We start from the raw sequence: 23,857 nt of genomic DNA on the forward strand, positions 1-23,857 counted from the left end.
TATATTTGGTTGTACCTCCCAGCATGCACTGGGGTAGCTGTCTCTTGTTGATTGTTTTAATAATATCAGTTATTTATCATATAACCAGCTCAGCTGTTCTGATTTCAGTATTAATATCCATCTAAAACCAGTTTAGGGTTGTTGATTACATTACATTGATTGTGTAGGTGACACACGGATCACGTGACCAGCCCCTTTGACCCCCTCTCGCGAGACGTGACGTGATCCTCGCGAGATCATCTGCTCCAACCTATCGGCTCGAGAAACTGAAGACAATCTGTTCGTTTCTGCGGTAAGTGGCCGATTAACGGCGCGCGTGCATTACACAGACAGACAGAGGGTGTGCATGTGGGCTGGGGGGGGGGGGGCGACTGCACGCGCGCGCCCGCGGTGCGTGTAGGTGAATGAGGACGTGCGTGTTACTGGATGTGAATGAGATGGAGGAGGATGGAGGAGGCTGCAGCCTATAACGGGCGCGATGCCACGTGCACGCGCGGAGCTGTATTGTGGTTTGGTCGCGCGGGTGTCCTGTTTCCGGTGTGTGTGTGTGTGTATGAGTGTGTGTGTGTTCTAGGTGTCATGGAGGTCTCCTCTCTATGTGTTCTAGGTGTCATGGAGTCTCTGTGTGTTCTAGGTGTCATGGAGGTCTCTGTGTGTTCTAGGTGTCATGGAGGTCTCTCTGTGTGTTCTAGGTGTCATGGAGGTCTCTCTGTGTGTTCTAGGTGTCATGGAGGTCTCTCTATGTGTTCTAGGTGTCATGGAGGTCTCTGTGTGTTCTAGGTGTCATGGAGGTCTCTCTGTGTGTTCTAGGTGTCATGGAGGTCTCTGTGTGTTCTAGGTGTCATGGAGGTCTCTGTGTGTTCTAGGTGTCATGGAGGTCTCTATGTGTTCTAGGTGTCATGGAGGTCTCTCTGTGTTCTAGGTGTCATGGAGGTCTCTCTGTGTTCTAGGTGTCATGGAGGTCTCTCTATGTGTTCTAGGTGTCATGGAGGTCTCTGTGTGTTCTAGGTGTCATGGAGGTCTCTCTGTGTGTTCTAGGTGTCATGGAGGTCTCTGTGTGTTCTAGGTGTCATGGAGGTCTCTCTGTGTGTTCTAGGTGTCATGGAGGTCTCTCTGTGTGTTCTAGGTGTCATGGAGGTCTCTGTGTGTTCTAGGTGTCATGGAGGTCTCTGTGTGTTCTAGGTGTCATGGAGGTCTCTGTGTGTTCTAGGTGTCATGGAGGTCTCTCTGTGTGTTCTAGGTGTCATGGAGGTCTCTGTGTGTTCTAGGTGTCATGGAGGTCTCTGTGTGTTCTAGGTGTCATGGAGGTCTCTATGTGTTCTAGGTGTCATGGAGGTCTCTCTGTGTGTTCTAGGTGTCATGGAGGTCTCTGTGTGTTCTAGGTGTCATGGAGGTCTCTCTGTGTGTTCTAGGTGTCATGGAGGTCTCTGTGTGTTCTAGGTGTCATGGAGGTCTCTCTGTGTGTTCTAGGTGTCATGGAGGTCTCTCTGTGTGTTCTAGGTGTCATGGAGGTCTCTCTGTGTTCTAGGTGTCATGGAGGTCTCTCTGTGTTCTAGGTGTCATGGAGGTCTCTCTGTCTTCTAGGTGTCATAGAGGTCTCTCTATGTGTTCTAGGTGTCATGGAGGTCTCTCTGTGTGTTCTAGGTGTCATGGAGGTCTCTCTATGTGTTCTAGGTGTCATGGAGGTCTCTATGTGTTCTAGGTGTCATGGAGGTCTCTATGTGTTCTAGGTGTCATGGAGGTCTCTGTGTGTTCTAGGTGTCATGGAGGTCTCTCTGTGTTCTAGGTGTCATGGAGGTCTCTCTGTGTTCTAGGTGTCATGGAGGTCTCTCTGTGTTCTAGGTGTCATGGAGGTCTCTCTATGTGTTCTAGGTGTCATGGAGGTCTCTCTGTGTGTTCTAGGTGTCATGGAGGTCTCTGTGTGTTCTAGGTGTCATGGAGGTCTCTCTGTGTGTTCTAGGTGTCATGGAGGTCTCTATGTGTTCTAGGTGTCATGGAGGTCTCTATGTGTTCTAGGTGTCATGGAGGTCTCTCTGTGTTCTAGGTGTCATGGAGGTCTCTCTGTCTTCTAGGTGTCATGGAGGTCTCTCTATGTGTTCTAGGTGTCATGGAGGTCTCTCTGTGTGTTCTAGGTGTCATGGAGGTCTCTCTGTGTGTTCTAGGTGTCATGGAGGTCTCTCTATGTGTTCTAGGTGTCATGGAGGTCTCTCTGTGTGTTCTAGGTGTCATGGAGGTCTCTCTGTGTTCTAGGTGTCATGGAGGTCTCTCTGTGTGTTCTAGGTGTCATGGAGGTCTCTCTATGTGTTCTAGGTGTCATGGAGGTCTCTCTATGTGTTCTAGGTGTCATGGAGGTCTCTCTGTGTGTTCTAGGTGTCATGGAGGTCTCTCTATGTGTTCTAGGTGTCATGGAGGTCTCTCTATGTGTTCTAGGTGTCATGGAGGTCTCTCTGTGTGTTCTAGGTGTCATGGAGGTCTCTCTGTGTGTTCTAGGTGTCATGGAGGTCTCTCTGTGTTCTAGGTGTCATGGAGGTCTCTCTGTGTGTTCTAGGTGTCATGGAGGTCTCTCTATGTGTTCTAGGTGTCATGGAGGTCTCGTCTCTATGTGTTCTAGGTGTCATGGAGGTCTCTATGTGTTCTAGGTGTCATGGAGGTCTCTCTATGTGTTCTAGGTGTCATGGAGGTCTCTCTGTGTGTTCTAGGTGTCATGGAGGTCTCTCTGTGTGTTCTAGGTGTCATGGAGGTCTCTCTATGTGTTCTAGGTGTCATGGAGGTCTCTCTGTGTGTTCTAGGTGTCATGGAGGTCTCTGTGTGTTCTAGGTGTCATGGAGGTCTCTCTATGTGTTGTAGGTGTCATGGAGGTCTCTCTATGTGTTGTAGGTGTCATGGAGGTCTCTGTGTGTTCTAGGTGTCATGGAGGTCTCTCTGTGTGTTCTAAGTGTCATGGAGGTCTCGTCTCTCTGTGTTCTAGGTGTCATGGAGGTCTCTGTGTGTTCTAGGTGTCATGGAGGTCTCTCTGTGTGTTCTAGGTGTCATGGAGGTCTCTCTGTGTTCTAGGTGTCATGGAGGTCTCTCTATGTGTTCTAGGTGTCATGGAGGTCTCTCTGTGTGTTCTAGGTGTCATGGAGGTCTCTATGTGTTCTAGGTGTCATGGAGGTCTCTCTGTGTGTTCTAGGTGTCATGGAGGTCTCTCTGTGTGTTCTAGGTGTCATGGAGGTCTCTCTGTGTGTTCTAGGTGTCATGGAGGTCTCGTCTCTCTGTGTTCTAGGTGTCATGGAGGTCTCTCTGTGTTCTAGGTGTCATGGAGGTCTCTCTGTGTGTTCTAGGTGTCATGGAGGTCTCTCTGTGTGTTCTAGGTGTCATGGAGGTCTCTGTGTGTTCTAGGTGTCATGGAGGTCTCGTCTCTCTGTGTTCTAGGTGTCATGGAGGTCTCTCTGTGTGTTCTAAGTGTCATGGAGGTCTCGTCTCTCTGTGTTCTAGGTGTCATGGAGGTCTCTGTGTGTTCTAGGTGTCATGGAGGTCTCTCTGTGTGTTCTAGGTGTCATGGAGGTCTCTCTGTGTGTTCTAGGTGTCATGGAGGTCTCTCTGTGTGTTCTAGGTGTCATGGAGGTCTCTCTGTGTGTTCTAGGTGTCATGGAGGTCTCGTCTCACAGCCTCGTCCTGCTGCAGCAGCTCAACGTTCAGAGAGAGTTCGGATTTTTGTGCGACTGCACCGTCGCCATCGGAAACGTATATTTCAAAGCTCACCGAGCCGTGCTGGCAGCCTTCTCCAACTACTTCAAGATGATCTTCATCCACCAGACCAGGTCGGGAGGGTCTCTGTAACTGTAGACCAGGTCAGGGGGGTCTCTGTAGACCAGGTCGGGAGGGTCTCTGTAACTGTAGACCAGATCAGGAGTGTCTCTGTAGACCAGGTTATGGGGGTCTCTGTAACTGTAGACCAGGTCAGGGGGGGTCTCTGTAGACCAGGTCAGGCGGGTCTCTGTAACTGTAGACCAGATCAGGAGTGTCTCTGTAGACCAGGTCATGGGGGTCTCTGTAACTGTAGACCAGATCAGGAGTGTCTCTGTAGACCAGGTTGGGAGGGTCTCTGTAACTGTAGACCAGATCAGGAGTGTCTCTGTAGACCAGGTCAGGAGGATCTCTGAGACCTTGTCCCTGTGTCTGTCCTCAGTGAGTGTATAAAGATCCAGCCTACTGACATCCAGCCCGACGTCTTCAGCTACCTGCTGCACGTCATGTACACCGGCATGTGTCCCAAACAACCGGTGGACCAGAGCCGGTTGCAGGACGGCATCAAGTTCCTTCACGCCTACCAGCTGTGCCGGAAACCCGGCGAGGGCGCCGCCACCGACGGCGCCGCGGACATGGTCCGCATGTCCAACCTGTACGGCATCCAGATCTCCTCCCAGCTGGCCAACAAGGAGGCGGCCGGAGTCCCCAAGACCACCGCGGTGTCCCGTGGGACCCCCGAGGACGGACGCTCCACCGGCCGGGGGGGGCGGTCCCACTCCCAGCTGGCCCTTGCCGTCGGACTGGAGGGGATCCCGTCGGACCGCCAGACCTCGGCGCTACGCAACGTCTGCTCCGTGGCATCCGGAGACGACTCGGACGTATCCGGACGCATCAAGCATGAGCGGGTGGAGGAGGAGGAGGAGGAGGAGGAGGGAGAGGACGTCGGCGGCGGCGAGGAGGTTCCTGAAGGTACGGGGTCTCCGTCTCAGGGTAGCAGTCCTAATCAGATTCTCCTGTTCAAAGACCGGGTCCTGGTCCTGCTGTGTCCTCGCTGTGGAGAGCGCTGCTCGTCCCCCGAGGACCTGCGGGAGCACCTGTTCAGCCACGCCGCCCTCGACCCCGCTCGGCTGATGGACGCCGGCGTGGAGGAGGAGGGTCCGGCGGGAGTCCAGGAGCAGCTGGACGCCGGGTGTCTGGAGGAGGCCCTGAGGCAGAGCCAGGCGCTCGCCAACCAGCTGGCTGCAGAGCTAAGGAGGAGCAGAGCGATCGGCGGTGGCAGTCCAACCCTCGCCGTCCTGCACTCCCGTAAACGTAAGATCGCCTGCGCCGTCTGCAGCCTGCGGTTCTCCCACAAGTCTCAGCTGCAGGAGCACATGTACGCCCACACGCGCAAACCGTCCCGCTACCACCACTACAACCGCCTCTGCAGCCAGCTCTTCCAGGCCTCCGCCCACTTCTGCGACGCCGCCACCGCCGAACCCGGGGGCGGAGCCTCGTCCGCCGCCGCACTCTCCGAGGAGGTCAACGCTCAGGACAACGGCAGCTCCTGCTACTCGCTGGACTCGGAGGTCTCACAGGAGAGCGTGGACGGCGTGCCGGTGGAGTGATGTCATCCGGCGCTCGTTGTCCTCTGAGCTGCTGTCTGCTGGTCTGCTAACCTGTGCAGGTGTGCGTGTGGGAATCAGTCACGTGATCCGTTGATCGACAGGAAATGAATAAGCAACTATTTATGAAACACCATTTGAGTGTTTGAGTAATTATTTGAAAAAAAAAAATCTTCTGTTTCTTTGTGAATATTTATGTTTTTCTACGATGACGAACTGAATCTTTGGACTTTTTTCTTATTGATCAGATGAATCAATAATGACGTCATCGGTTGGTAGAATCCTGATCTTCCACACTCGCCAGCGGACAGTGAACGCCTCACCGATGAGTCTCTGACGATGTGTTCAAATGTTTCCTGTTAATGTGAAGGTGTGTCGTCGTGTCTTTAGACCCAGAAGGACTTTTATTGTGAAAAGACGCAGCAGTGCCTTCCTGTGGTGGTGTTGATGGTGGTGATGATTGTTTGTGTCGTTTCCATCAGTAAATTAAAGCTTCATGACAATCTGAAGAGTAGAAACAAAGTTTGCCAGCTTTTTATAACCCCCCCCCTTAAAGGACCACACCACTGTTAATAAATATAAATATAATTGATCAGTATTTAATTATTGTTATTATTAGAGAGCTATGAACCAATAAAACAGGAAGTGGTCACATGCTGATGGAATGATTTACGAGTGAAAACGTTGACTTTATTTTGAAAGGGTTCCCAGTGGATGGAGGTGTGTTCTGGCCCTTTAAGGTGGAGTCACATGACCAGCGGTCATTGATTATTGATTGGTGAATGTTCATCGTGGTCTCACTGTAAAATAAAATCAAAACAGGAAGTTTTGTACATAAATGTCTGTTTATTTTTTCATTGATGGATCAATAAAGTCTTATTTTTTTCCACCAATCAGAAGAGAGAACTGTTGAAACGTCGCTGGTTCAAAGTGAAGACGTGATGATGTGACGTGTGAGTGATGTGGGTACATCCCAAGTCTGTTAATTCTCATTTCCTCGCTCCTCGCTCGAACCGGAAGTTCTGCGCCGCCATATTGACGGCCGTCCCAAAGCTCTTATTTAGGTCTGAGGAGGGAGGAGCCATGAGCGAGCACCCACGAGAACAGACTTCCAGGAAGTGTTTTAACGGCCGACACGCCCCCTCATTGTTCAGTCATGTGATTGGACTCTGCAGCCGATCGGATTGATGAGATTTTTTCCAACATGTAAACCAGGGTTTCAAACTCATCTTCTCTGGGCCACATCAGCATCACGGTCCCTCAAAGGGCCGGTTGTAACTGTAAGACTGTAACTAATTTCTCCTAACATATTGTTCAATAACTCTCTCTGCATTTGATTATTGTTTATTCAAGTGTAAACATATTGTACATGCAGTTATATCAATGAAAAATGATATTTAAACACATTTCTGTTGTTATAACATAAATCATTTTAATTGAGGGTTCAGAAACCCACATGACTCTATCAAAGATCAAACTATTAAAGAAAATAACAAAGACAAATATCAAACACAAGTTCTGACATTAACTTTGTTCAGAGCTGTTTGTTCACCTCTCTGCATCACTAATGTTCCTCCCTGTCGTCGTCCTGTGCATGCAGCTACATCCAAGAGCTGCTCACTGAGAGTCAGGTCTGATGAACATGATAGATGATGTATCCGTGTTGTCTGTGCTTTCATCAGCAGTTCATTAGAAACACAAGTACCTGCTCGTCTCTCAGCTGCTGTGTTGTTAGATTGCTGCTAGTTCATCAACTCGTCTGCGATGGTGTTTCTTCACAAACTGACATTTGTAAAAGTCTGTATCTGGTCGGAGCTCTGCTCACATACCTTCAGCATGCACTGGGCTGTAGCTGTGTCAATATATTCTGCTGTGATTGCAGTCTGCCTTTTAATTCTTGGACAGTTTGATGTTTTTCTTGGAGGCTAAATTTAGCTCCGTGTTTGGTGTCAAAATGCCGACGTGAATTGTATCCTTCATCACCGACACGCCTCATAACACAGAAGACAGACCCGTTGTTCTCCTTGAAGCACAAACATGTGTTCACTTTCACATCTTTCATTTCATTTTCTTCCCTCTGCATCAATTTTTCTCTTCGTGGACATTTTGGGATTATTTGTGGATCTTTTTCAATCGTTGGAAAACCTCTTTTCGGGCTGTTGCCTCTCCTGTCCACCTGTTGTGATCGTTTTAATGTCGGTACACAGACAACATGCTGTCTCATCATTTCAACTTTATATCTCATCATTTCGACCTTGGGGATACTTTTATTTTCAAGTCTAACTTTTAATTATTTTTCCATTAGTCATTATATTATTAGTTACTGTTATTAAGTACAGTGGTGATCACTGTGTGTCTTTATTAGTTATTATATTATTAGTTACTGTTATTAAGTACAGTGGTGATCACTGTGTGTCTTTATTAGTTATTATATTATTAGTTACTGTTATTAAGTACAGTGGTGATCACTGTGTGTCTTTATTAGTTATTATATTATTAGTTACTGTTATTAAGTACAGTGGTGATCACTGTGTGTCTTTATTAGTTATTATATTATTAGTTACTGTTATTAAGTACAGTGATGATCACTGTGTGTCTTTATTAGTTATTATATTATTAGTTACTGTTATTAAGTACAGTGGTGATCACTGTGTGTCTTTATTAGTTATTATATTATTAGTTACTGTTATTAAGTACAGTGGTGATCACTGTGTGTCTTTATTAGTTATTATATTATTAGTTACTGTTATTAAGTACAGTGGTGATCACTGTGTGTCTTTATTAGTTATTATATTATTAGTTACTGTTATTAAGTACAGTGGTGATCACTGTGTCTTTATTAGTTATTAGTATTATTAGTTACTGTTATTAAGTACAGTGGTGATCACTGTGTGTCTTTATTAGTTATTATATTATTAGTTACTGTTATTAAGTACAGTGGTGATCACTGTGTCTTTATTAGTTATTATATTATTAGTTACTGTTATTAAGTACAGTGGTGATCACTGTGTGTCTTTATTAGTTATTATATTATTAGTTACTGTTATTAAGTACAGTGGTGATCACTGTGTGTCTTTATTAGTTATTATATTATTAGTTACTGTTATTAAGTACAGTGGTGATCACTGTGTGTCTTTATTAGTTATTATATTATTAGTTACTGTTATTAAGTACAGTGATGATCACTGTGTGTCTTTATTAGTTATTATATTATTAGTTACTGTTATTAAGTACAGTGATGATCACTGTGTGTCTTTATTAGTTATTATATTATTAGTTACTGTTATTAAGTACAGTGGTGATCACTGTGTGTCTTTATTAGTCATTATATTATTAGTTACTGTTATTAAGTACAGTGGTGATCACTGTGTGTCTTTATTAGTCATTATATTATTAGTTACTGTTATTAAGTACAGTGGTGATCACTGTGTGTCTTTATTAGTTATTATATTATTAGTTACTGTTATTAAGTACAGTGGTGATCACTGTGTGTCTTTATTAGTTATTATATTATTAGTTACTGTTATTAAGTACAGTGGTGATCACTGTGTGTCTTTATTAGTTATTATATTATTAGTTACTGTTATTAAGTACAGTGATGATCACTGTGTGTCTTTATTAGTTATTATATTATTAGTTACTGTTATTAAGTACAGTGATGATCACTGTGTGTCTTTATTAGTTATTATATTATTAGTTACTGTTATTAAGTACAGTGGTGATCACTGTGTGTCTTTATTAGTCATTATATTATTAGTTACTGTTATTAAGTACAGTGGTGATCACTGTGTGTCTTTATTAGTCATTATATTATTAGTTACTGTTATTAAGTACAGTGGTGATCACTGTGTGTCTTTATTAGTTATTATATTATTAGTTACTGTTATTAAGTACAGTGGTGATCACTGTGTGTCTTTATTAGTCATTATATTATTAGTTACTGTTATTAAGTACAGTGGTGATCACTGTGTGTCTTTATTAGTTATTATATTATTAGTTACTGTTATTAAGTACAGTGATGATCACTGTGTGTCTTTATTAGTTATTATATTATTAGTTACTGTTATTAAGTACAGTGGTGATCACTGTGTGTCTTTATTAGTTATTATATTATTAGTTACTGTTATTAAGTACAGTGGTGATCACTGTGTGTCTTTATTAGTTATTATATTATTAGTTACTGTTATTAAGTACAGTGATGATCACTGTGTGTCTTTATCAGTTATTATATTATTAGTTATGCTGCGTTCACACCGGTCGCGTTGATTTTTTGACGCACTGCAAAAAAGCGTCCAACGCACTGCAAAAAAGCGTCCAACGCGCCGCCGGTCGTGTTCACACCAGACGCCGCAAAATCTCGAAGCGCCGGAGAGGGGGCGTGGTTTATCGTCCTGGAAGCCTCGATCTGGCCGCCATTGTTTTCCGCTGTCAACCGGAGGAATAAGGACAATTTCTGCTCTGTACGTGTTGTGGAAGTCCCTCAAACGTCGGAATGCCAAACGCCGTCATGTCTGGTTCATAATATTGTTCAGAGGAGCTCCGTGGATTGTATCGAGCTGTATTCACTGTATCTAGCAAGCCACCGGTCGCTGTTTACTACAGCTGTAGGAACACAAAATAAACTGATTTGGCTGTGATTCAACGGCAATAAACCGACAAAAAGGGACTCCGAAATAACTACGTAATGATGCCGATTTGTACTTGTCTTCTCCGACAAAAAGGGACTCCGAAATAACTACGTAATGATGCCGATTTGTACTTGTCTTCTCCGACAAAAAGGGACTCCGAAATAACTACGTAATGATACCGATTTGTAGGTTACTGGTCTTATCAATGGAGCTCTGATGGATCGGTGCTAGGCTATGCTAACATCGTAGCAGCTCCACCAGCACTCAATAACGTCACGTAGACGTAAATACGGCAGCGTCTATTTATTGTTTGTACCGTATGGTTTACACACACACATGCATACACATAGTTTGGTCCGGTCTCTGTTGATATGAGGTATCGTAGCGCTCTGGGTGAACACAGACGGCGACAGGATTTATTTCCTGATTCAACAACGGCAGGAAGCCAGTGACGACAGGGGGAGCAACTCAACGCTGATAGGCTATCGCGCCACAGCGTCACGCGATTATGTCGCTGAAGTTGAAAAATTTCAACTCGCGCGTTGGCGATTTTGCGGCGTCCAACGCGTCCACCGCGTCCACCGCACTGCAATAACGCGTCCAACGCGCCGCGGGATCGCAAAATCGAGGCGCGCCAGTCTCATCGCGTCTGTGCATAGACTTTGTATGTAATCTCGACGCGCGTCAAAAAATCAACGCGACCGGTGTGAACGCAGCATTATGCTGCGTTCACACCGGTCGCGTTGATTTTTTGACGCACTGCAAAAAAGCGTCCAACGCACTGCAAAAAAGCGTCCAACGCGCCGCCGGTCGTGTTCACACCGGTCGCCGCAAAATCTCGTAGCGCCGGAGAGGGGGCGTGGTTTATCGTCCTGGAAGCCTCGATCTGGCCGCCATTGTTTTCCGCCGTCAACCATGACAGGAATAAGGACAATTGCTGCTTTGTACGTGTTGTGGAAGTCCCTCAAACATCGGAATGCCAAACGCCGTCATGTCTGGTTCATAATATTGTTCAGAGGAGCTCCGTGGATTGTATCGAGCTGTATTCACTGTGTCTAGCAAGCCACCGGTCGCTGTTTACTACAGCTGTAGGAACACAAAATAAACTGATTTGGCTGTGATTCAACGGCAATAAACCGACAAAAAGGGACTCCGAAATAACTACGTAATGATGCCGATTTGTACTTGTCTTCTCCGACAAAAAGGGACTCCGAAATAACTACGTAATGATACCGATTTGTAGGTTACTGGTCTTCTCAATGGAGCTCTGATGGATCGGTGCTAGGCTATGCTAACATCGTAGCAGCTCCACCAGCACTCAATAACGTCACGTAGACGTAAATACGGCAGCGTCTATTTATTGTTTGTACCGTATGGTTTACACACACACATGCATACACATAGTTTGGTCCGGTCTCTATTGATATGAGGTATCGTAGCGCTCTGGGTGAACACAGACGGCGACAGGATTTATTTCCTGATTCAACAACGGCAGGAAGTCAGTGACGACAGGGGGAGCAACTCAACGCTGATAGGCTATCGCGCCACAGCGTCACGCGATTATGTCGCTGAAGTTGAAAAATTTCAACTCGCGCGTTGGCGATTTTGCGGCGTCCAACGCCTCCACCGCGTCCACCGCACTGCAATAACGCGTCCAACGTGCAGCGCCATCGCAAAATCGCGGCGAGCCAGTCTCATCGCGTCTGTGCATAGACTTTGTATGTAATCTCGACGCGCGTCAAAAAATCAACGCGACCGGTGTGAACGCACCATTACTGTTATTAAGTACAGTGATGATCACTGTGTGTCTTTATTAGTTATTATATTATTAGTTACTGTTATTAAGTACAGTGGTGATCACTGTGTGTCTTTATCAGTTATTATATTATTAGTTGCTGTTATTAAGTACAGTGATGATCACTGTGTGTCTTTATTAGTTATTATATTATTAGTTACTGTTATTAAGTACAGTGATGATCACTGTGTGTCTTTATTAGTTATTATATTATTAGTTACTGTTATTAAGTACAGTGGTGATCACTGTGTGTCTTTATTAGTCATTATATTATTAGTTACTGTTATTAAGTACAGTGATGATCACTGTGTGTCTTTATTAGTTATTATATTATTAGTTACTGTTATTAAGTACAGTGGTGATCACTGTGTGTCTTTATTAGTCATTATATTATTAGTTACTGTTATTAAGTACAGTGATGATCACTGTGTGTCTTTATTAGTTATTATATTATTAGTTACTGTTATTAAGTACAGTGGTGATCACTGTGTGTCTTTATTAGTTATTATATTATTAGTTACTGTTATTAAGTACAGTGATGATCACTGTGTGTCTTTATCAGTTATTATATTATTAGTTGCTGTTATTAAGTACAGTGATGATCACTGTGTGTCTTTATTAGTTATTATATTATTAGTTACTGTTATTAAGTACAGTGGTGATCACTGTGTGTCTTTATCAGTTATTATATTATTAGTTGCTGTTATTAAGTACAGTGATGATCACTGTGTGTCTTTATTAGTTATTATATTATTAGTTACTGTTATTAAGTACAGTGGTGATCACTGTGTGTCTTTATTAGTCATTATATTATTAGTTACTGTTATTAAGTACAGTGATGATCACTGTGTGTCTTTATTAGTTATTATATTATTAGTTACTGTTATTAAGTACAGTGGTGATCACTGTGTGTCTTTATTAGTTATTATATTATTAGTTACTGTTATTAAGTACAGTGATGATCACTGTGTGTCTTTATCAGTTATTATATTATTAGTTGCTGTTATTAAGTACAGTGATGATCACTGTGTGTCTTTATTAGTTATTATATTATTAGTTACTGTTATTAAGTACAGTGGTGATCACTGTGTGTCTTTATCAGTTATTATATTATTAGTTGCTGTTATTAAGTACAGTGATGATCACTGTGTGTCTTTATTAGTTATTATATTATTAGTTACTGTTATTAAGTACAGTGATCATCACTGTGTGTCTTTATTAGTTATTATATTATTAGTTACTGTTATTAAGTACAGTGGTGATCACTGTGTGTCTTTATTAGTCATTATATTATTAGTTACTGTTATTAAGTACAGTGATGATCACTGTGTGTCTTTATTAGTTATTATATTATTAGTTACTGTTATTAAGTACAGTGGTGATCACTGTGTGTCTTTATTAGTCATTATATTATTAGTTACTGTTATTAAGTACAGTGGTGATCACTGTGTGTCTTTATTAGTTATTATATTATTAGTTACTGTTATTAAGTACAGTGGTGATCACTGTGTGTCTTTATTAGTCATTATATTATTAGTTACTGTTATTAAGTACAGTGGTGATCACTGTGTGTCTTTATTAGTTATTATATTATTAGTTACTGTTATTAAGTACAGTGGTGATCACTGTGTGTCTTTATTAGTTATTATATTATTAGTTACTGTTATTAAGTACAGTGGTGATCACTGTGTGTCTTTATTAGTTATTAGTATTATTAGTTACTGTTATTAAGTACAGTGGTGATCACTGTGTGTCTTTATTAGTTATTATATTATTAGTTACTGTTATTAAGTACAGTGGTGATCACTGTGTGTCTTTATTAGTTATTATATTATTAGTTACTGTTATTAAGTACAGTGGTGATCACTGTGTGTCTTTATTAGTTATTAGTATTATTAGTTACTGTTATTAAGTACAGTGGTGATCACTGTGTGTCTTTATTAGTCATTATATTATTAGTTACTGTTATTAAGTACAGTGGTGATCACTGTGTGTCTTTATTAGTTATTAGTATTATTAGTTACTGTTATTAAGTACAGTGGTGATCACTGTGTGTCTTTATTAGTCATTATATTATTAGTTACTGTTATTAAGTACAGTGGTGATCACTGTGTGTCTTTATTAGTTATTAGTATTATTAGTTACTGTTATTAAGTACAGTGGTGATCACTGTGTGTCTTTATTAGTTATTATATTATTAGTTACTGTTATTAAGTACAGTGGTGATCACTGTGTGTCTTTATTAGTTATTATATTATTAGTTACTGTTATTAAGTACAGTGGTGATCACTGTGTGTCTTTATTAGTTATTATATTATTAGTTACTGTTATTAAGTACAGTGGTGATCACTGTGTGTCTTTATTAGTTATTATATTATTAGTTACTGTTATTAAGTACAGTGGTGATCACTGTGTGTCTTTATTAGTTATTATATTATTAGTTACTGTTATTAAGTACAGTGATGATCACTGTGTGTCTTTATTAGTTATTATATTATTAGTTACTGTTATTAAGTACAGTGGTGATCACTGTGTGTCTTTATCAGTTATTATATTATTAGTTACTGTTATTAAGTACAGTGGTGATCACTGTGTGTCTTTATTAGTTATTATATTATTAGTTACTGTTATTAAGTACAGTGGTGATCACTGTGTGTATTTATTAGTTATTATATTATTAGTTACTGTTATTAAGTACAGTGATGATCACTGTGTGTCTTTATTAGTTATTATATTATTAGTTACTGTTATTAAGTACAGTGGTGATCACTGTGTGTCTTTATTAGTTATTATATTATTAGTTACTGTTATTAAGTACAGTGATGATCACTGTGTGTCTTTATTAGTTATTATATTATTAGTTACTGTTATTAAGTACAGTGGTGATCACTGTGTGTCTTTATCAGTTATTATATTATTAGTTACTGTTATTAAGTACAGTGGTGATCACTGTGTGTCTTTATTAGTTATTATATTATTAGTTACTGTTATTAAGTACAGTGGTGATCACTGTGTGTCTTTATTAGTTATTATATTATTAGTTACTGTTATTAAGTACAGTGATGATCACTGTGTGTCTTTATTAGTTATTATATTATTAGTTACTGTTATTAAGTACAGTGGTGATCACTGTGTGTCTTTATCAGTTATTATATTATTAGTTACTGTTATTAAGTACAGTGGTGATCACTGTGTGTCTTTATTAGTTATTATATTATTAGTTACTGTTATTAAGTACAGTGGTGATCACTGTGTGTCTTTATTAGTTATTATATTATTAGTTACTGTTATTAAGTACAGTGGTGATCACTGTGTGTCTTTATTAGTTATTAGTATTATTAGTTACTGTTATTAAGTACAGTGGTGATCACTGTGTGTCTTTATCAGTTATTATATTATTAGTTACTGTTATTAAGTACAGTGGTGATCACTGTGTGTCTTTATTAGTTATTAGTATTATTAGTTACTGTTATTAAGTACAGTGGTGATCACTGTGTGTCTTTATTAGTTATTATATTATTAGTTACTGTTATTAAGTACAGTGGTGATCACTGTGTGTCTTTATCAGTTATTATATTATTAGTTACTGTTATTAAGTACAGTGGTGATCACTGTGTGTCTTTATTAGTTATTATATTATTAGTTACTGTTATTAAGTACAGTGGTGATCACTGTGTGTCTTTATTAGTTATTATATTATTAGTTACTGTTATTAAGTACAGTGGTGATCACTGTGTGTCTTTATTAGTTATTATATTATTAGTTACTGTTATTAAGTACAGTGGTGATCACTGTGTGTCTTTATTAGTTATTATATTATTAGTTACTGTTATTAAGTACAGTGGTGATCACTGTGTGTCTTTATTAGTTATTATATTATTAGTTACTGTTATTAAGTACAGTGATGATCACTGTGTGTCTTTATTAGTTATTATATTATTAGTTACTGTTATTAAGTACAGTGATGATCACTGTGTGTCTTTATTAGTTATTATATTATTAGTTACTGTTATTAAGTACAGTGATGATCACTGTGTGTCTTTATTAGTTATTATATTATTAGTTACTGTTATTAAGTACAGTGGTGATCACTGTGTGTCTTTATTAGTTATTATATTATTAGTTACTGTTATTAAGTACAGTGGTGATCACTGTGTGTCTTTATTAGTTATTATATTATTAGTTACTGTTATTAAGTACAGTGGTGATCACTGTGTGTCTTTATTAGTTATTATATTATTAGTTACTGTTATTAAGTACAGTGGTGATCACTGTGTGTCTTTATTAGTTATTATATTATTAGTTACTGTTATTAAGTACAGTGGTGATCACTGTGTGTCTTTATCAGTTATTATATTATTAGTTACTGTTATTAAGTACAGTGGTGATCACTGTGTGTCTTTATTAGTTATTATATTATTAGTTACTGTTATTAAGTACAGTGGTGATCACTGTGTGTCTTTATTAGTTATTAGTATTATTAGTTACTGTTATTAAGTACAGTGGTGATCACTGTGTGTCTTTATTAGTTATTATATTATTAGTTACTGTTATTAAGTACAGTGGTGATCACTGTGTGTCTTTATTAGTTATTAGTATTATTAGTTACTGTTATTAAGTACAGTGGTGATCACTGTGTGTCTTTATTAGTTATTATATTATTAGTTACTGTTATTAAGTACAGTGGTGATCACTGTGTGTCTTTATTAGTTATTATATTATTAGTTACTGTTATTAAGTACAGTGGTGATCACTGTGTGTCTTTATTAGTTATTATATTATTAGTTACTGTTATTAAGTACAGTGGTGATCACTGTGTGTCTTTATTAGTTATTATATTATTAGTTACTGTTATTAAGTACAGTGGTGATCACTGTGTGTCTTTATTAGTTATTATATTATTAGTTACTGTTATTAAGTACAGTGGTGATCACTGTGTGTCTTTATTAGTTATTATATTATTAGTTACTGTTATTAAGTACAGTGATGATCACTGTGTGTCTTTATTAGTTATTATATTATTAGTTACTGTTATTAAGTACAGTGGTGATCACTGTGTGTCTTTATTAGTTATTATATTATTAGTTACTGTTATTAAGTACAGTGGTGATCACTGTGTGTCTTTATTAGTTATTATATTATTAGTTACTGTTATTAAGTACAGTGGTCATCACTGTGTGTCTTTATTAGTTATTATATTATTAGTTACTGTTATTAAGTACAGTGGTGATCACTGTGTGTAAACATATTTCCTCGTTTCCTCTCTCCTCGCATGGTTTCCTCCATGCATCCCTGGTGGGAGGGACTAGGACGCAAGGAAAGGACGCGAGTGAGGGAAACGGGGATGCAGTGAAGAGACTTGAGATGTACCCTAAGAGTCTGTCCTCTGTGTCTGTCCACTAATGCTGCATCATGCTCTGGTGTCCAATCACCTTTTACTTCCTGTTTTATTCTGAAATGTCTGTTGGCTCCTCCCCCACAACTCTTTAAGGGACCACAAGCTGAGACAATCAAATTCAAATCTCATTATTGGAAATAAAAGCAGATCTACTTTCCTGCCCCCCATCATCATATTGAAGAAGCAATGGAATCTATGTTATGCAACATTATGGAAACTGGGCGGTACGTTGGAGGAGAGAGATGATCTCAGTGTTTCTTCTTCACCTGTCTACCTGCTCCCACTTGTCTACCTGTTCACACCTGTCTACCTGTTCACACCTGTCTACCTCTTCACACCTGTCTACCTGTTCACACCTGTCTACCTGTTCTCACCTGTATACCTGTTCTCACCTGTATACCTGTTCACACTTGTCTACCTGTTCTCACCTGTATACCTGTTCTCACCTGTCTACCTGTTCTCACCTGTCTACCTGTTCTCACCTGTCTACCTGTTCTCACCTGTATACCTGTTCTCACCTGTCTACCTGTTCTCACCTGTCTACCTGTTCTCACCTGTATACCTGTTCTCACCTGTATACCTGTTCTCACCTGTCTACCTGTCAGGTAAACATCAGGGGACGTCACTGTGTCTCAGTGACTCTTTACGTTATTGGAAAATAAAGGACAAGAAGATACACATATTGAACATATTTTTATTAAAATATATTACATCTTTGAATCAGTTTCACCTCATCGGCTGGTTCTTCAGAAGGAACCTCTGAGCGCTCTGCACCGTGTTCTGAAACCAGATCACATATATTATATATATATATATATATATATAAATCGACATCAGAAAGACTTAAACTCAAGCAATAGAAAAACCTTAAACCTCATTACCTCCATGAGCATAGCCACTGTCATAGGCCCCACCCCTCCTGGAACAGGTGTGATGAATCCTGCTCTCTGATTGGCCGAGGCGTAGTGGACATCCCCGACGACCCGTTTACCGCTTGGCTTCGTCTCATCTGTTTGAGAGAACCACTTAGAGGTCAACACGTTCTCCAAACTCTGGAGTCACTTTAGAATGACGTCATTGGTGTCCTTTCAAAATACAATTCAGTCCACACAGGACAACCATAGTTTACTCTTTGAAATCAGATTTAGAAGTATGTAGTATGAAGTAGTACAAGATGCAATACCTGCTATGTGGTTGATCCCACAGTCTATGACCACGCCCCCTTCCTTAAGCCACTCCCCTCTCACCATCTCTGCTTGGCCCACGCCCACCACCAGGATGTCGGCCCGGCTCACCTGCCAGCCACACGGGAAACCCATCATCTCACACACATGGAACTATGAAATCACAAACATCTCAAACACCCGTAGAGATGACTCCACTGGTCCTGGTTCTCCGTGTCCAGGTGAGTCACCTGTTCGGGGAGGTCTGGGGTCTTTGAGTGACAGGTGGTCACGGTGGCGTGGTTCCACAGCAGGAGGTCGTGCATCGGGGCGCCGACGATCTTACTGCGACCGACCACCACCGCGTGTTTCCCCCCCACAGACACACCTGTACGGGAAACAGGAAGTCACAGGTAAGAGGCTTTGCTCTGATTGATCCACTGAGATGAGGCTTTGCTCTGATTGATCCACTGAGATGAGGCTTTGCTCTGATTGGTCCACTGAGATGAGGCTTTGCTCTGATTGGTCCACTTAAATGAGGCTTTGCTCTGATTGGGCCACTGAGATGTCAGTACGTGTTTCATGTTTCAGCTGAAAGGGTTAAACTGATTTACCTGTCTGTCTGATGAGCTCCATGCAGCCGTTGGGGGTGCAGGGGATGAAGCAGTGTTTCAGATCTCCTCGAGACAACTTCCCGGCATTAATGCAGCTCAGACTGAACACAGACAAATATACATATATACATTATACATATACATATATGCATATATATATATATATATATATATATATATATATATATATATATATATATATATATATATATATATATACATATATATATATATATGTATATATATGTATAAAACAAAGCCTCACCCGTCCACGTCTTTCTCTGGAGACACAGCGTTGGTGATGAGTTCAGTGTCGATGGAGTTCACAGAGTCCAGAGGAAGCTGGACGATCAGACCGTGGACGGACTGGTTCTCATTGATGGACCAGATGTTTTGCAAGACCTGCAGGACCACCGGGGACAGGAAGTTAACGGGTGAATGGTAATGGGTGGATATAATAGCTCGATTTTAACAGGTGGAGGGTAACGGGTGGATGGTAACGTGTGAATGCTAACAGGTGGATGTTAACAGGTGGATGTTAACAGGTGGATGGTGATGTTAACAGGTGGATGTTAACAGGTGGATGTTAACAGGTGGCTGTTAACAGGTGGATGTTAACAGGTGGATGTTAACAGGTGGCTGTTAACAGGTGGATGTTAACAGGTGGATGTTAACAGGTGGATGGTAACAGGTGGACGTTAACAGGTGGATGGTGGATGTTAACAGTGGATGGTAATGGGTGGATGCTAACGGGTGGATGCTAACAGGTGGATGTTAACAGGTGGATGGTAACGGGTGGATGTTATCAGGTGGATGGTAACGGGTGGATGCTAACAGGTGGACGTTAACAGGTGGATGGTGGATGTTAACAGGTGGATGGTAACAGGTGGATGGTGGACGTTAACAGGTGGATGGTGGATGTTAACAGGTGAATGTTAACAGGTGGATGTTAACAGGTGGATGGTAACAGGTGGATGTTAACAGGTGGATGTAAGAGGTGGATGTTAACAGGTGGATGGTAAGAGGTGGATGTTAACAGGTGGATGGTAAGAGGTGGATGTTAACAGGTGGATGGTAACAGGTGAATGGTGGACGTTAACAGGTGGATGGTGGATGTTAACAGGTGGACATTAACAGGTGGATGGTGGATGTTAGCAGGTGGACGTTAACAGGTGGATGGTGGATGCTAACAGGTGGATGGTAACAGGTGGATGCTAACAGGTGGACATTAACAGGTGGATGGTAACAGGTGGATGCTAACAGGTGGACATTAACAGGTGGATGGTAACAGGTGGATGCTAACAGGTGGAGGTGTGTCTCTGACCTCTTCCTGTGTGGTTGTTTTCGGCAGTCTCAGGTGTTTCGCTTCGATTCCAATCTGCAGACGAGAAAAGGGTTTGTTAAAGGTACGATTTTTATATTGATTAGTATGATTGTGATTTTGATCATGTTCATCATCATCATCATTATTATTAGCATTGTTCTTAGTAACGGTCTGTTTTCAAGGCCCACTGAAAAGTGTCTGTTGTTCATTAATCTCTGAAAGGAAAGGAGACTTAGTGTGGGACTATTTTGAGCAACGGATGAATCCACACTTGGCTCTGTAGTGAATGAGTGGAGGTAAACGGTAAATGATTGTTCCTCACCTCGGCTGCAGCTCTCAGCTTGGTGCTGATGTAAAGGTTGGAGTCGTCTCTGTCTCCCACCTGAAACACAGTCAACACCTTCATACGTTGTACATGTACTCTACTTAAGTATATTACTTTACTGCTACTTTAAACTGGTCTCCACTACATCTCAGAGGTAAACATGCCTAAAGAACTTAACACAACACTAACAGATCCCATCAGCAAAATCATCAACCTCTCAACCTCTCAGAGCGTTTCCCAGTGTTTGGAAGTCGGCTGCTGTTGTTCCAGTGTTCAAAGATGGAGATCCCCTTTCTACCTGTAACTACAGCCCCATCAGTATCCTGCCAACAATATCAAAAGTTGCAGAGAAGTTGGTAGCTGAGCAAATAATCTGCCATTTGAATACCAGTTATTTTGCCCTTCACCCAATGCAATTCGGCTTCAGAGCCAATTATTCTACTGAGAAAGCAGCTGTTTCTTCACAGAAAGAATCTCATTTCTAATGGACAAAGGGGGAATTGTTGGAGTTGTGTTTCTTGATCTCAAGAAGGCATTTGACACTGTTAACCACAGCATTCTTTTGTCTAAGTTGCACGGCTACAATCTCTCCTCAGGTACACTGAAATGGATTGAATCATATTTGCTAAATAGATCACAGTATGTCCAAATACAGAACTATCAATCTACCGCCCTACACTTGTCCACAGGCGTCCCACAAGGATCTGTCCTGGGCCCACTGCTGTTCTCTCTATATATCAATGATCTGCCATCAGCATGCCCTGACACCAACATCCAAATGTATGCAGATGACACTGTGATTTACTTGCATGGTAGCAAATTAACTCACTAACTCCATGGTTCATGTAACTGCATGGTTAAAGCAAAGCTGTTTACAACTAAATGTATCCAAAACAGTGTGTATGTTTTTTACCAAAACAAACTCTGGTAGTGTAGAGCCGGATGTTTTTGTATCTGGGGAGAGGCTACGGGTTGTACCTGGCTACAAGTATCTCGGAGTACTTTTTGATTCCAAATTGTCATTCAAGTCTCAGGTGAAAAAGGTCTGTAACCGGGTCAAATTTAATCTCTCAAATTTCAGGTTCACACGAAACTACATGTCAACAGAGGCAGCTAAGACATACATGCTTGCTGTGGTCGTTTCCCACATCACTTACTGTTTCACAACCTGGTCACAGGCCAGCACCACGACTCTGAAACCACTACAGTCATTGTATAAACGCACACTCAAAATCCTTGATAAAAAATCTGTTCGTTCTCATCATTGCCCTATACTCACATAATATAACTTGTTTAGTTGGGAGAACATGATTAAATATGTGAATGTCTGTCTCATGTAGAAGACTATACATGGCTTCACCTCTCCTCCGCTGAAACTATTTGTGATCACAAGATCAACTGGATATCGGCTCCAAGAGGAGCAGCAAGAGGGGATCACATTGTCCCACTCAGGAAAAGTGCTTTCAGTCATTCTGCATGTTCAGTACAAGCTGCACTACAATGGAACTCCATCCCAGTGACCATTAGAACCACACACACACACACACAGGTCATTTAAAGCTCACTTACAGAAACGGTCAGTAGTACTCAGCTCTGTCAGCACTAGATTGTAACTCTTTCTCTGTCTGTGTTGAACTTCCCTCCATCTGTCTGTTGTCACCTTTCTGTCTTTCTTTAAAATGCCGGTGGACCCACATCGACCTGCATGCTTGTCTTTTATTGTTGTTTATCTGTGTCTGAGTGATTTATGTATTTCACATACTCTGCATGCTTTTATGTTTTGTGCCTCTGACGTGGATGTTTTTTAGCGTCTAAACAACTACAGCATAATACTGTTTTTAGTCCATGTAACATCTGCCTCTTGGGACTACAGATGAAAAATAGCCTTTTGGCTAACTCTGGCACATTTACAGAAATGTTTTTATTAATGTGCTCTGTCCCGTTCAAATAAACCAATAAATTAAAAAAATTAAAAAAAATATTGTACTGTTTTCTGCAGTAGAGGTAGTAATACTACAATGTAGAAACTAGTAGTACAGTAAAAAAGTATTTGTACCTCTGAGATGTAGTACGGTAAAAAAGTACACAATTTGGTGGAGGACTGGGACATGTAGAGGACTGGGACATATAGAGGACTAAGACATGTGGAGGACTGGGGCATATAGAGGACTAAGACATGTGGAGGACTGGGGCATATGGAGGACTGGGACATATAGAGGACTAAGACATGTGGAGGACTGGGACATATGGAGGACTGGGACATATAGAGGACTAAGACATGTGGAGGACTGGGACATATGGAGGACTGGGACATATAGAGGACTAAGACATGTGGAGGACTGGGACATATAGAGGACTAAGACATGTGGAGGACTGGGGCATATAGAGGACTAAGACATGTGGAGGACTGGGACATATGGAGGACTGGGACATATAGAAGACTAAGACATGTGGAGGACTGGGACATATAGAGGACTAAGACATGTGGAGGACTGGGGCATATAGAGGACTAAGACATGTGGAGGACTGGGACATATGGAGGACTGGGACATATAGAGGACTGGGACATGTGGAGGACTGGGACATGTGGAGGACTGGGACATATAGAGGACTAAGACATGTGGAGGACTGGGACATATAGAGGACTAAGACATGTGGAGGACTGGGACATATGGAGGACTGGGACATATAGAGGACTAAGACATGTGGAGGACTGGGACATATAGAGGACTAAGACATGTGGAGGACTGGGGCATATAGAGGGCTAAGACATGTGGAGGACTGGGACATATGGAGGACTGGGACATATAGAGGACTGGGACATGTGGAGGACTGGGACATGTGGAGGACTGGGACATATAGAGGACTAAGACATGTGGAGGACTGGGACATATGGAGGACTGGGACATGTGGAGGACTGGGACATATGGAGGACTGGGACATTCGGAGGACTGGGACCAGCAAAGGACTGGGACATGTAGAGGACTAAGACATCTGGAGGACTGGGACATATGGATGACTGGGACATATATAGGACTAAGACATATGGAGGACTGGGACATGTGGAGGACTGGGATATGTAGAGGACTAAGACATGTGGAGGACTGAGACATGTAGAGGACTAAGACATGTGGAAGACTGGGACCAGCGAAGGACTGGGACATGTAGAGGACAAAGACATGTGGAGGACTGAGACATGTAGAGGACTAAAACATGTGGAAGACTGGGACATGTGGAGGACTGGGACATGTAGAGGACTGGGACATGTGGAGGA

At 41.5% G+C, this 23,857-nt stretch overlaps 2 protein-coding genes across 2 annotated transcripts in view; one reads left to right on the plus strand and one right to left on the minus strand.

Annotated features, from left to right (window-relative positions):
- Positions 1 to 167: 167 nt before the first annotated feature.
- zbtb25 (zinc finger and BTB domain containing 25) lies at positions 168 to 5,339 on the plus strand (the record flags this gene model as incomplete). The annotated part of the gene is made up of 3 exons (XM_079291543.1): positions 168 to 292; positions 3,626 to 3,803; positions 4,172 to 5,339. The coding sequence occupies exons 2-3, from the start codon at positions 3,631 to 3,633 to the stop codon at positions 5,337 to 5,339; spliced, it is 1,341 nt and encodes a 446-aa protein (XP_079147669.1). The 5' UTR covers positions 168 to 292; positions 3,626 to 3,630.
- Positions 5,340 to 17,883: 12,544 nt separating this feature from the next.
- LOC306792925 (C-1-tetrahydrofolate synthase, cytoplasmic-like) overlaps positions 17,884 to 23,857 on the minus strand; it is a gene marked incomplete at both ends in the record, with an annotated part of 8,422 nt that continues 2,448 nt past the window's right edge. Inside the window, 8 exons of the mRNA XM_079290293.1 lie at positions 17,884 to 17,937; positions 18,039 to 18,166; positions 18,341 to 18,452; positions 18,572 to 18,708; positions 18,935 to 19,035; positions 19,200 to 19,336; positions 20,259 to 20,312; positions 20,581 to 20,640. Of these exons, the coding sequence (XP_079146419.1) occupies positions 17,884 to 17,937; positions 18,039 to 18,166; positions 18,341 to 18,452; positions 18,572 to 18,708; positions 18,935 to 19,035; positions 19,200 to 19,336; positions 20,259 to 20,312; positions 20,581 to 20,640 (783 nt within the window). The remainder of the gene's footprint in view (positions 17,938 to 18,038; positions 18,167 to 18,340; positions 18,453 to 18,571; positions 18,709 to 18,934; positions 19,036 to 19,199; positions 19,337 to 20,258; positions 20,313 to 20,580; positions 20,641 to 23,857) is intronic.

This window comes from Melanostigma gelatinosum (genome assembly GCF_949748355.1).
Source record: "Melanostigma gelatinosum genome assembly, chromosome: 19".
In the NCBI taxonomy this organism is placed as follows: domain Eukaryota; kingdom Metazoa; phylum Chordata; class Actinopteri; order Perciformes; family Zoarcidae; genus Melanostigma; species Melanostigma gelatinosum.